This window comes from Achroia grisella, unplaced genomic scaffold, assembly GCF_030625045.1.
Source record: "Achroia grisella isolate CSIRO2021 unplaced genomic scaffold, CSIRO_AGI_Agris_v1 utg544, whole genome shotgun sequence".
NCBI classification, from domain to species: domain Eukaryota; kingdom Metazoa; phylum Arthropoda; class Insecta; order Lepidoptera; family Pyralidae; genus Achroia; species Achroia grisella.
Window position 1 is genome coordinate 3,578,009 of NW_026712929.1, and position 12,189 is coordinate 3,590,197.

The following is a 12,189-nucleotide window of genomic DNA, read 5'->3' on the forward strand; positions in this document are numbered from 1 at the left end:
GTTAAACTGTTACATATGCAACAGATTTTTTAAGCAACTACTGGTTTTCATGGCGTCGTTAAATTATTTGAATATTTTTATTTGTTACAATGGAAAACTATCTTTAAATATTGCTTAAATTATAGATGTAATATATATATGTTTTCGTTGGTGTCAGAATTAAATAAAGGTAATGGTTTTCTGGGCGCACTCCGCTCGATCCTCCGTACAATTAACTAACGGGGATCGAACGTTACGACGCGACGGCCTGAGTTTATTTTCGAAGTCGCTAGGAGTTCGAAGCGCCCTCAGACTATAGTCGTCCGTCAGGCATAAGCTGACTTTCAGCCGTTGGATAGGTCCTGCGGGTTTGGAGTGCCATCTGCAATCGCTGCTTATCGTTTGGTGAAACTGTATGGACTAGCTGCGACCAACAGCAATAGAATGGTTTGAAAAAAATATTTTCTGGGAATACCTATATAAATAATTTTGTATATAGATCTCAGCGTAAGCGTAAGCTTCTGCTAAGAGTATATTTTTTAAATTATTCGTCCACCTTCATGATGCAGTGGAGTGGTGTAGATAGAAAGAAATGTTTTTTGCATAAATACGCCTCTAGGCTCGATTATCTTTTGAGCCTTTTAAGCAAAAAATTATGTATTCATTATTGGCTATTAAGTAGGAAGGTTACGTTAGACTGCTCTTAACATTCAATGTAACTTCAATCATGCTTAGAGTATCTATGTGTTATAAGTTTATGAGCTGTCTTGAGACATCGCAGTAACCAGCTTGTAGATAGGCTTGTACTTAGCAATACATCAACCTACAATCTCATGTCAAGTATAAAGAAGTATATACATACGCGTAAGAAACACGAAGAATTGCGTATATATTTCGTACCTATGATAAATAATTATTAAGTACCCGTACTTATGAATTTTAATATCTACCAATCACCAATTTATACTTTGTTATTACTTAATATACGATGCAGCAGTAGATCATGTACCTCGTAGTCGGTGGTGCATCGTAGAGCGGGTGGGGCGCTGGAGCGCTGTAAAGTTTTGGTGTGGAGAGAAAGTACGCGAGGTGGTGGCCGAAGACCCCAACTCGGCACTCGGGGACTCCGCGCGGCCGCGGCCGACACTCGCCCGCCGATTCATGGGCGATACGTTTGCGAAATAATGCCATTGAATCGTCGCCGAATTCGCCAGTGAACGCGGCGTGGAGATGCCGCACAAATAAATAGTGGCGCGGAGCAATAATAACATCGCGACCGACCCGGACCCCACGACAATGTGCAGATGGAGAATAGTGACTATAATTTACGTGGTCGCTGCTTTCAATTTGGCAAATGGCAGGGAAATAAACTCTGTGGACGTCGCCACGCTTGATAACCATGTGAGTATTTTATTGGCAGTATTAGCATTCAGTTACGCTAATAATTGTCGTATGGTAGAATCGAGCAGTGCCACAAGCCGGTACATTGACTCATACATAAGGTAATTGCACTTTTACTTTCCGATGAAGAGATTCACTTTATGATTGTTGCATTGATAAGTAAACATAGCAAAAATTAACCAAGCTATGTTATGTAGGGCCTATTTATTGATTTAGAAAATGTACACTTAGACTTATAGTGTAATAGGTACCTCATATCTATGTATCTCTAATATTGTAAATTTAAATGTGCCAATGACCATTTGAGTAATATGATTCTAAAAACAGAGAATGTTTATATGTAGTTACGTACTATAAATTGACCAATAAGTAACCACCTATATTATATTAGTTAACATACATAAATTAAACAAAATTGGATTCCAAAGTCTCCCATACCAAAATTAAAGTTCTATATTAGCCTGTTAAACCAAAACAATGTTATTTAAATAATTCACAGGATTTATACATTAATTTTTAATTGTATAAATATGTTTTGTAAATTTATTAGATATTATAATTACACATATCTCTTGTCCTCACCATTATTATTTAGCAGGGAGAAGAATGTTACCTTTTTATCCAGTTAATCAATGTCACGGATATGAAGTTAAAGTACGGGTATCGAATGTTTACCATAGTTGATTTTTTTAAACGTATTTGGAATCAAGTAAACTACCTGCCTGTTATAGTCGTAACCGTTCTCTAAATAAATGAATATCCGTGATACGTAATAATACGCATGCGTCGCCACTTCAGAGGACTAAAATTCATGTCTTCTGTAATTTCACTGCATCGCTCCCGATTAGCCCTATAACCGAAATACACTTTACAAAGCAACTTGAAAGGGGCAAAAATAGATGGGACTGAGATGGCCACGCAAACGATTTTTTACTGTCTGGTGAAAAAATGTATCTATAGGTATCTTATTGCATAGATATGGTTCGATGTTGGTATAGATCAATTAATGAATTAAGATTAACATTTGGTTATTAATGACAAGGCGGTTCTGCATTGCTTTCGCTGTTACGTGTCTGTATCATTATTACATAACACCTTAACTTCAATATTATAAACGTTTACCAATTTTGCGGCGAGTTTCGTGATACCTTTCATTTGAAATTATAGCTCTCATCAGTCCTCTATGTAATAATATGCATAAATAAATGTTTATAAACTTCGTTTTAACCGGTATCTATATATGCATTTTCAATTAATATATTATTATGTATATCTACTTTGATCGATATTGTGTCAACTGAATATATAAAATACCTACTTGATGTCGCCCGCGACTTCGTTCGTATGTAATTTAACTTTTTTTATTACAATAAATAACATTTCTAAACAACAAGCATAAGGTAGGTACTCCTTATACTGTTAGCTATCTATGAGTGAAGATCCAGTTAAAATGGTTTAGATGTTACAGAGATTAGAAAGAAAAAACAGACAACCAGACACAAACAAATAGTTTTTAAATTATTTTTTATGTAAGTACTGTATATATTTTCCTATTTAGTGAAGGTTTTCACTAAATAGGAATTTATTCGAAATTAATTCAAAATTACAATTAATCATTTCAATTCAATTTTCAAAAGTCATGCAATTTTATTTATTTGTATAGATTGATAAATAACCTTTAACGGGCTACACGCGAAATTAAAATCAAAGGCAATATCGAAGCGGTGATGATGGGGATAAAGATGAATTAACAGACACTATGTGAAACTACCACTACTTTGATATTGCCCAAAATATTCATACCTCAAATAAGGTTTTTAGAATATTTTAAAAGCGTAAAAATACGCATACTTGAACGCTGTAAAAAAAGTAATTATAACATTTAAAAAAATCTTAGTTAAATTTCTTGCTAGTTCTTCGACTGAAGCTAGTCGATATGGATGTTAGGTATAGTGAAAAAAAATCACTAAATAAGTTAGTGATTTTTAGTTCTTATATAGGCCATTAGTCGCGACAACGATATTTAATTATAAAAGTTGATTCACGTCGAAAAAGTTCTGAGGTAACACAAAAAACGGGTATATGAGAGAAATATCCTTTACTTACGTACACCCCTTTAGATTTGAATATAAAAGCATGATCCTAGTTGTTAACCTTCTTGTATTTTTACGAAGTAAAAATGCTAGTAATAATTACTAATAATTAAAAGTATTAATTTAATAATATGGTATACTTGGTTTGATTTAGGTAACCATAATTTACGTGTAATTATAACTAGTATGTCCTCGGTATAGTTACGTACTAGAATTTATTATTTATAATATTATTAGCTTTGTCCGCGGTCTCACCCCCATGAAATTTATAGCCTATGTGGTATTTTAATGTATAAAGTATTAGGTACTGAAATCCGTTCAGTACTTTTTGCGTGAAAGAGGAACAAACATTCATCCATCCATAGGTACTCACCAACTTTTGCGTTTATAACATTAATAAGATCAACGATATAATTTACTAGCTTAAGTGGTTTTGATAAATATCTTCTACATTTTTATCACCTAGGGGTACAAAAAAAATTGCCTACTAATTCTCACACCTACCAGAAATACACCAAATGATGTAAAATATGTTAAAAATCAGTCAAGGCGTTTCAGGATTCGATAACAAACACTATGAGATAAGATTTTTTATATAAGTTAGATGTAGTATTAATGTATTAATCTTATCTTCGTCGTAATATTAATCGTATGTTGGATTGCCACCCTGTATGTATTCATAGTTACAGTTGAATAAAACTGTCCTATATTATAGTACTAAACAAGTAGATAGGTATGTACTTCGAGTGTTGGTCATGACACCACACACAAAAGTAAAGTATATCTTTTACAAAAGTTATCGATGCACATTGAAAATAAATAGCCGAAGAAGGCATAATTGCTCAAGACAACATTTGCCATAAAGATATAGAGTACATTTTGATCTCTCCTTACAGTGTAGTTGCAGTTCTTGATAGATAAGTAGAAAACGATATATATATTCAAATAAAAAAAAGTAGTTCATAATAATCATGGTTAGTATCGACACAGTATGGGGAGCAAGTCCTATCAATCGTGAAAAGATTAAGAATCAAAAGTAGTAATGAACATAAAATTACATAATAGAGAAAACATTGTTTTGGTAAAATCATCCATAGGTTTTTGCTATAGCTTATAAATTCGAGTGTTTCAGCATGAAATGTTATAATTGGAACTTGGGATTACTATCAAAAGTGTTCGACTTTTAGCGACGCACTAACGCGATTGAAGTGCAACAATTTCCGCGTTGGCGCCATTACTTCTGCGTTACTTTCTTATACTCTGATAAACGACCACGGAGAACAAAACGAGAGCACAACAATTACCTCGTGAAAGGCACCACGAAACCATACTTTGGAAAGTGGTTTCATAGTTTACTGACATTATGAATTTGGAGTCATAATAGCTGCTTGCACAATAAATAAATAGAAATGTATTTAATGGATTTGATGCTTCACTAGACGTGAATAATGTGCTTACAATGTTGTATGATATACAAAAGGTAGCATTACAAGACATTGAGATTTTAACATAGGATTATATAAGATTTTAAATATGGCCGTGAAATTTCTTAACTTACAATTGTGTTTTAAAAGTACGGTTACTGTTATATAGGTTTTGAAAAATACTTGTTCATATATTAGGACATTTATAGAGCAACGTATCTTTTCTATTATTAAAAAAGCATATAAATATTATATATGAAATATATGACTGTACTGCTTTATGTAGATTACTACATTGTTAACAAATCTATTGACACAGAAACATTGAACTTCGGCGACGATCAAATTTGTTGTAGTCAGGGTCAGTTGCAAAACCAAATCCCCTGATAACTGGGTCACGGTACTAATTCTTTCAGTTTCAGATGTGTCCTATGTTTTCTAGAATCCACCTACTTATTTTTTTATCCACTATCAGTCGACCTTAATTTTTAATGTACAGTTTTTCTTTGGTTGTTAATCTTTTTAATTAGCATTTATTGTTAAATACAATTGCAACCTGATTAAGTTTTTATATCTAGGTATCTCATAAAATATAAAAGTTTATAAAGTTGGTTTCAAGTTTCTCAATAGGTCACTTCTTTTTTGTTGTGCAACACATGTTTATGTTTCGTAACATAATAAAATTCAAAAGTATGTATTCAGGGCGGACAAATAAGTATTTATCGAATAGTCGCATACCATAAAGACAAACGTAATATTATATTGATTTTTTTATTAAAATCATGTGACTTGGTCACCCACACTCAATTAGCAACCCACGTATACATTGCAGTGTCTATATACTTTGACAACCTTAGCCTCATTAGACCCATTGTAATATACATAACTGTTATCTAACATGTGACGAGCTAATATTTCGTCATAGTACGTTACGTGAGTCGGTCACACGAGTGAAAGTGCATGAATATTGTATATTTATCCATATGCAGTTAGCTACGCATTGTGTGAAGTAGATGTTGTAAATAAGACCAGTTAAGTCGAAATTAAGCTAATAAAATAAATATTATTATTACAAAATAAACCCTGGTGACTGGCTCTTCCGACATACTTACTCAAAAACTAGTGCTGATTATGCAGGGTGACGATTAGTGCACGATAGTTAGGTACAGCTTTGCATAACATTAATTGTTTATTACACTACATTTTAAAATTTATTTTACGTTGGCATATTGGTATATTGCACTGCAGTTACAGGAAATCATATACACATATGCATTTGTTGTTTTAAAATAATAAAAAATTTAATCGCGGTTTAACTGATGGAATCTAATAATAATTAGGCACATAGTTAGGTATTATTTATTGGTATTGTAAGATCTTGTATAGTTTACACATTTTGGAAATGATCATTTTTTACAATTCTATTTTTTTAAATCGATTGCAAACAATAAATTACATCAAATTGATTATTGGCGAAGACAGCTATCCGTTCTACTGCATTTCTAAAAGGACCTATACCTACTCGTAATTTAGGCGATGTCTTTATATCATATAAACCTACTTACGTGCCGGTTTTTATGTGGAATTAAACATAGGTATGCTGAAGTTACACTTGACAATTTTACAAGAGCAAAAAAGTATTCCATGCGTTATGCAATTAAATAGGCAGATTTGTTACAAAATGTCGATATAAAGAAAGAAACGAGAAAGTAAAAGAATTAAGGGAAATAAAAAGATAATATGAATAGCAGATTGGAGCACCTTTATTAAGATTGTGAAAGTAACATTGACATTACAGCCCAATTAACCGCGGGGCATTGCGTAATCGCAACGAATGCACGTACACCGCGAAAGTGTAGTCAATGGTGAAGCGCTGTTGCCGCGGCATTACCAGCTTTATGCGGTAAACAAAACTTATGTAAGTGCATTTCCGTCTGACGGAACAGATTAGCTATGAGTACGGCGGGCGCCGCGCCGCGCCGTTGTGTAGGCCAATAATGCGTATATATCGTTCGATTACGAGCTTCACCTACATAATTATTGACATTCTAATTTTTTAAATATAATTTTATAAATATTTATGACGTATACTATACTGTTATCACAACAGAGGCGTAAGAGAGAGGATGTATAGTTTGTGTAAAATGTAGAACAATAAAATTAATAGAATAATCAAAATGAATCCCTTACATTGAAGACAGAGAAGTGCAATGCGATCTGCGTAGCCGAGATTTCTAAATTAATGTAGTAGAGATTCATTAATTTTATTGTTTATTTGGTCCAGCTTTTATTGTGCTGTAGACCTACCTCTGTCAATGCCTAATTAACAATTATAATAACAATATAATATAATTTGAAATATTTCGTCCTCTCATAGGTACGGCCAAACAATAGGAGTCAGCGCTTTTTATTCGACGCAATATTTGGTTTGGAGGTGCCAATTTTGGATGAGCAAAGTGTAGAAGACGATGAGGAAGATTCGCAAGTCAAGAACTGCTCGTGTGGTATGTATTCTCACATTTTTGAACAAATTTATATTTACCTAAGAAAGTCGTAGCGCAAAATGTATTAATAGATATTATAAATATATTCTAAAAATACACGACGTAAATAGTGTGTACCTATATCGAAATTTAATTATCGTAGGTACCTACTAACTAAGATAACAAGGTATCCTAAAATTAAAATCTTTGTTTTCAAAATATATTTACCAAATTATTCGACTGTTTGGATATCTTTGGAATATTTTTGTCGTGTAAATTTTCAACAAAATGATATACATACATACATTTGAGACTGTTATCATTTAGTAATACTTTTGTTACTTTTAAAAAGGTATTTTAATAAAGTTTAAGATATTAATACATAGTTTATAACTGTAGGTAATGGAGACTTTAAAATGATTACTTACTTAGATTATCTATTTTTACATTTTGTTTGTAAAACAAATACTATAAACTCATTGTGAAAATGTGCGGTAATACCTACTTTATTTAGGTAAATATTTAAGAAATTGGAACTCTTGATTTACTTTGATCTAATCTTGATCTTAAGTCTTCTTTACTTGTCTATGTAATTACTTTTCCTATTTCTGTCTATTTTAAATATTTGTCATTCACATTCATATTATAGAGTGCGGCAGAGCAAACCCAATTCCTAGAAAGATGGGTAAGTTATAATTTTGCACTGTAGTGTACAACCGCACGAATTGTATGTGTAGCACCTTTGCACCTTCTTTTTACTTGTAGTCGCTAAATTAGAGTGGATATTTTCTTTTTTTTCAATATAATATGTTTATTGATTATCTCACTTTATATATTTTATAAATATTTAAAGTATGTACTGAGGGTTATAGAGCATAAACAGTAGACATTCGATGGTTATTTTTTTGTTCTGTCTTATGTGTAATTCTAACTGTACTAAACATACATATTTATTTTTATATTACTTTATCGTATTTGTTATGGAGGAGTTACATAGGTTTCTGTTATCTTCTCGGATATATGTACCTAACAGATAGATGTAAATGTCAAAATAAATAATCAATTATATATACTTTATAATAAAACTACCTAATCCTACTTATATATTTAATCGTAGTTTGTAAACAATTAATTTGTTTGACATTATTTAAGATAGCTTATCTTTTCATCTACCTAACATCTGTAACTGGGATAGAGGTCTTGGGTCTTCTTCTTACACTAAAAGTCATTCAAGTGTAGTAACTAGTGAGTTTAGTAATATTTTTATTTGCTATATTTTGTACAAAATATGACTGCGTTATGGGTCTGTAGAGTTAGGAAAAGTATGAAACAATACCTATCCATTAATTACTACATACTTTGCCATATAGGTACTTACGAAGAATACGCTAATGTCCATGTTAAGTAAGCAACCGTAAAGTTGCTAATTGCTGAACATTAGGCACTTATATATCTATGGTATAAGATCCTGTAATCCTGTAATAGAAGCATTGTTTATTTAAAATCCTTTGTAAAGCATTGCGTAAATATAATATATAGAGTATACAAAAACATAAAAATATTAGCTATGAGTACGGCGGGCGCCGCGCCGCGCCGTTGTGTAGGCCAATAATGCGTATATATCGTTCGATTACAAGCTTCACCTACATAATTATTGACATTCTAATTAAAACATAAAAATAGTTTCTTATGTTTTTACCTACCTTAAGGCTTGTAAATTTATTTTAGTATTCACAATAATATTATCAAAAATGAGTAGGCACATAATCTATAACAGTTGCAATAGATAGCAATAATTACCTTATTACATGTGAAATTAGCTTTGTATATATTATTGTTATTATAACTAACAAGTTCTTTACCATTTAATTTTGCTTAAAGTACTATAATAACTCGTAGTTTTCTAAGATAATACTTAGTACTCGTATACCTACTATTTATTTCCTCAGCATTGTTAGTTTTTTAACGCTGTAATTATATACTTACTCTTGTATCTATCACTCGTAATTTGTCTCGCTGTAAATGGAAAACTCACGGAAAAAACTTGTGCATTGAACTATGGAAATGATAGTGAAAGTATAGCTAGGTGTCGCTTTTGATTGCCGCTACATCTTGTAGTATTGGAGATCGCTTGTACCTACGAATCTAATTTTATTTTTCCATTTATTCGATATTGATAGAGATACTGAAAGTTTCCACCATTGTCTAAAAGAAGAAGTTTTTTCAATTCATTGTATGGTTTAATTTACACGATTTTACATTTGGTCATGCTGTTATGCTTAAGTCATGTTAGTAATTTTTGAAGATTTTTTTATGAATTTTATAGTTTAACAAATGAATCTGTTATTTTATAGTATTAGTTTTACTTGATTACTCTTAATATAATTCTCTACGTAATTATGTAGATGTCTACCATTAGAAAATTAGATCTGCATTTTTATTTGACATCAGGTCAACATATAATTGTTCTAAGAAATATTTTTTACTAAGGAAAGGAATTTTATTACTTAATATATTAAAAATACGTTAGATTTGACAATCGATCACTAATAAATTAATAATTTTGAGAAGATAAAATAAATAAATATGAATTCTAAAATAAACTTTAGTAATTACATCTAAATAGAATTTATTTTACAACATAACGGATTGTTGCTAATGGCCATTACGTGTACGTCTTAGCAGATAGTCAATTAACCTGTTAATACCTACTAGTAGTAGTCGAGTTTCCACTTCCTTCCGTATAGTTCATTAAACTTACTTTCTCGGATCCGCAGAGTGCGGAGGGGCGAACCAGGAGAACCGCATTGTGGGCGGCTTGCCAGCCAGCCTCAACCGGTACCCGTGGATGGCGAGGATTGTCTACGATGGACAGTTCCATTGCGGCGCCTCGCTTCTCACCAAGGATTATGTGCTTACCGCCGCGCATTGTGTAAAAAAGTAAGTTATATGTTTGATAATGATATCAATTAGTTTCCTAGGTAGTCCGTAGTAATTTTCTATATGATTGTGCGAATCAAGCATATGGCCCACTTGGTAACGTAATTTACGTAGTTTGTAAGGCATAGTAAATGTTTTGCCGATCTGTAATAAAACAATTTACAAACTGCTTTCCTTTTCTATAGATTATCAGAGTGTAACTATTCTGACGGTGTCAGTGGTCTACGGCTTTAATTACGATGTTCGCTGGATCTAATCCCCGCACAATACAAAGATTTCATGAGTTTAATTGTTTGTATTTTCTGGGTGATTTCAAAAAACGAATACAAGTAAACTTATGATTAATATTTGATATTTTTTTCCAATAATCTTTTGTACGTTGCTTCTGTGAGGACACAGAAGCAATGTACAATGGATTGACAATATGGGAGAGATACAAGGGGCGTGATATGATCAGTGATTAGTGAACTATATTTCGATATGTAGAACCTATGAACTTTAGTGAGTAATTTATGTAATAAACCATTCATTATATAAAAGCAAAACTGACGTAACGTTTCATGAAAGTAAAATATATAATATTCCTTCGAAACACTTCCACTATTTATCTTTGCACGCGATATTGCATTCGTGTTCATTTCTGTTACGAATATTTAGTATTTCAATGTAAATATTCTGTTCCGGTTAACATTAGGTATGTAGGCATAAAAAAGTTCACTATTATAATAAAGATGTAGTCTATTTTACGGATGATTATGCACCGATGATATCTAAGTATTTACTACATGTTTAAATTACTACTAGTTTTTTTTTATGCTACGACGTCGGGACACAACTTTACGGCTTATTTGATGGTAAACGGGTTTCGTAGCCTATGAACGCCTGAAACTCCAGGTGTGTCACATGCGCGCTGCCGATCCTAAGAAACCTTAATAGTAATTAATCTGTCGTCCGTCTGCCTACGTGTAAAGATTATACTTTGTTTATGTTTTTATTTATGATATTACTAGATCGATATTACGACAGCCTGAGCCGAGGTTCGAACCCCTAGCGGTGCCCTCAGATTAAGGTCGTATCCGTCAGGCGGGAGTTGGCCCTCAGCCGCTCCATATATCCTTCCGCGGGTTTGGAGTGCCATCTGCACTCGCAGCAGAGAGCTTTATAGTAGTCTAAAAAAAAGAATAAAATAGGTATTGCGCAGCTCGCCTTTTATTATTTCTTTTCTCGCTTCGCAAAATATTGACTAAAACTATGCAAGGTTTGATACCTTCAGAAGTTATAAACGCCATATATCCATTGCTTAAATATTGTAACTCCAGTCTGAACAAAAAATGTATTTTAAATATTACTGATTGTTTTTGCAAATCGTCTTAAATTTTGACTTTATATGTACTAACAGAATAGAAGTAAATCCATCCGATTAGGGAAAAAATATATAATATTTTGTTAATCAACTAATGGCCACCTAAACTGTTAAAAAATAATTTCTTGATTAGTTTCTATTTTCTCTTAAATATCTATTTAATAAGTATAATCAGGTTGTTAAGAGATCAAAGTAAATAGAAATTTATATATTCATTTCAGATTGAAAAAATCTAAAATTCGAGTGATCCTCGGCGACCACGACCAAACTATAACCTCAGAGAGTCCGGCCATCATGCGGGCCGTGGTGCAAGTGGTCAGGCACCGTGGTTTTGATGCAGATACCTACAACAATGATATCGCTCTGCTCAGGCTACGGAAGCCGGTCAACTTCTCGAGGATAATTAACCCAGTCTGTTTACCATCAGCAGGTGAGTATAAAATTAATATAAGCATTTCAGAGTCAGCCGTCAGGCAAAAGAATGAGCAAACTTATCTGTTGCTCCA

General features: G+C 32.5%; 1 protein-coding gene across 1 annotated transcript in view; it reads left to right on the forward strand.

Annotated features, from left to right (window-relative positions):
* The first annotated feature begins 1,187 nt into the window (after positions 1-1,187).
* LOC131847970 (uncharacterized) overlaps positions 1,188-12,189 on the forward strand; it is a 51,509-nt gene continuing 40,507 nt past the window's right edge. The window contains exons 1-5 of the mRNA XM_059197700.1: positions 1,188-1,380; positions 7,275-7,401; positions 8,030-8,065; positions 10,158-10,320; positions 11,905-12,113. Coding sequence (XP_059053683.1) covers positions 1,276-1,380; positions 7,275-7,401; positions 8,030-8,065; positions 10,158-10,320; positions 11,905-12,113 — 640 coding nt within the window. The 5' untranslated portion in view covers positions 1,188-1,275. The remainder of the gene's footprint in view (positions 1,381-7,274; positions 7,402-8,029; positions 8,066-10,157; positions 10,321-11,904; positions 12,114-12,189) is intronic.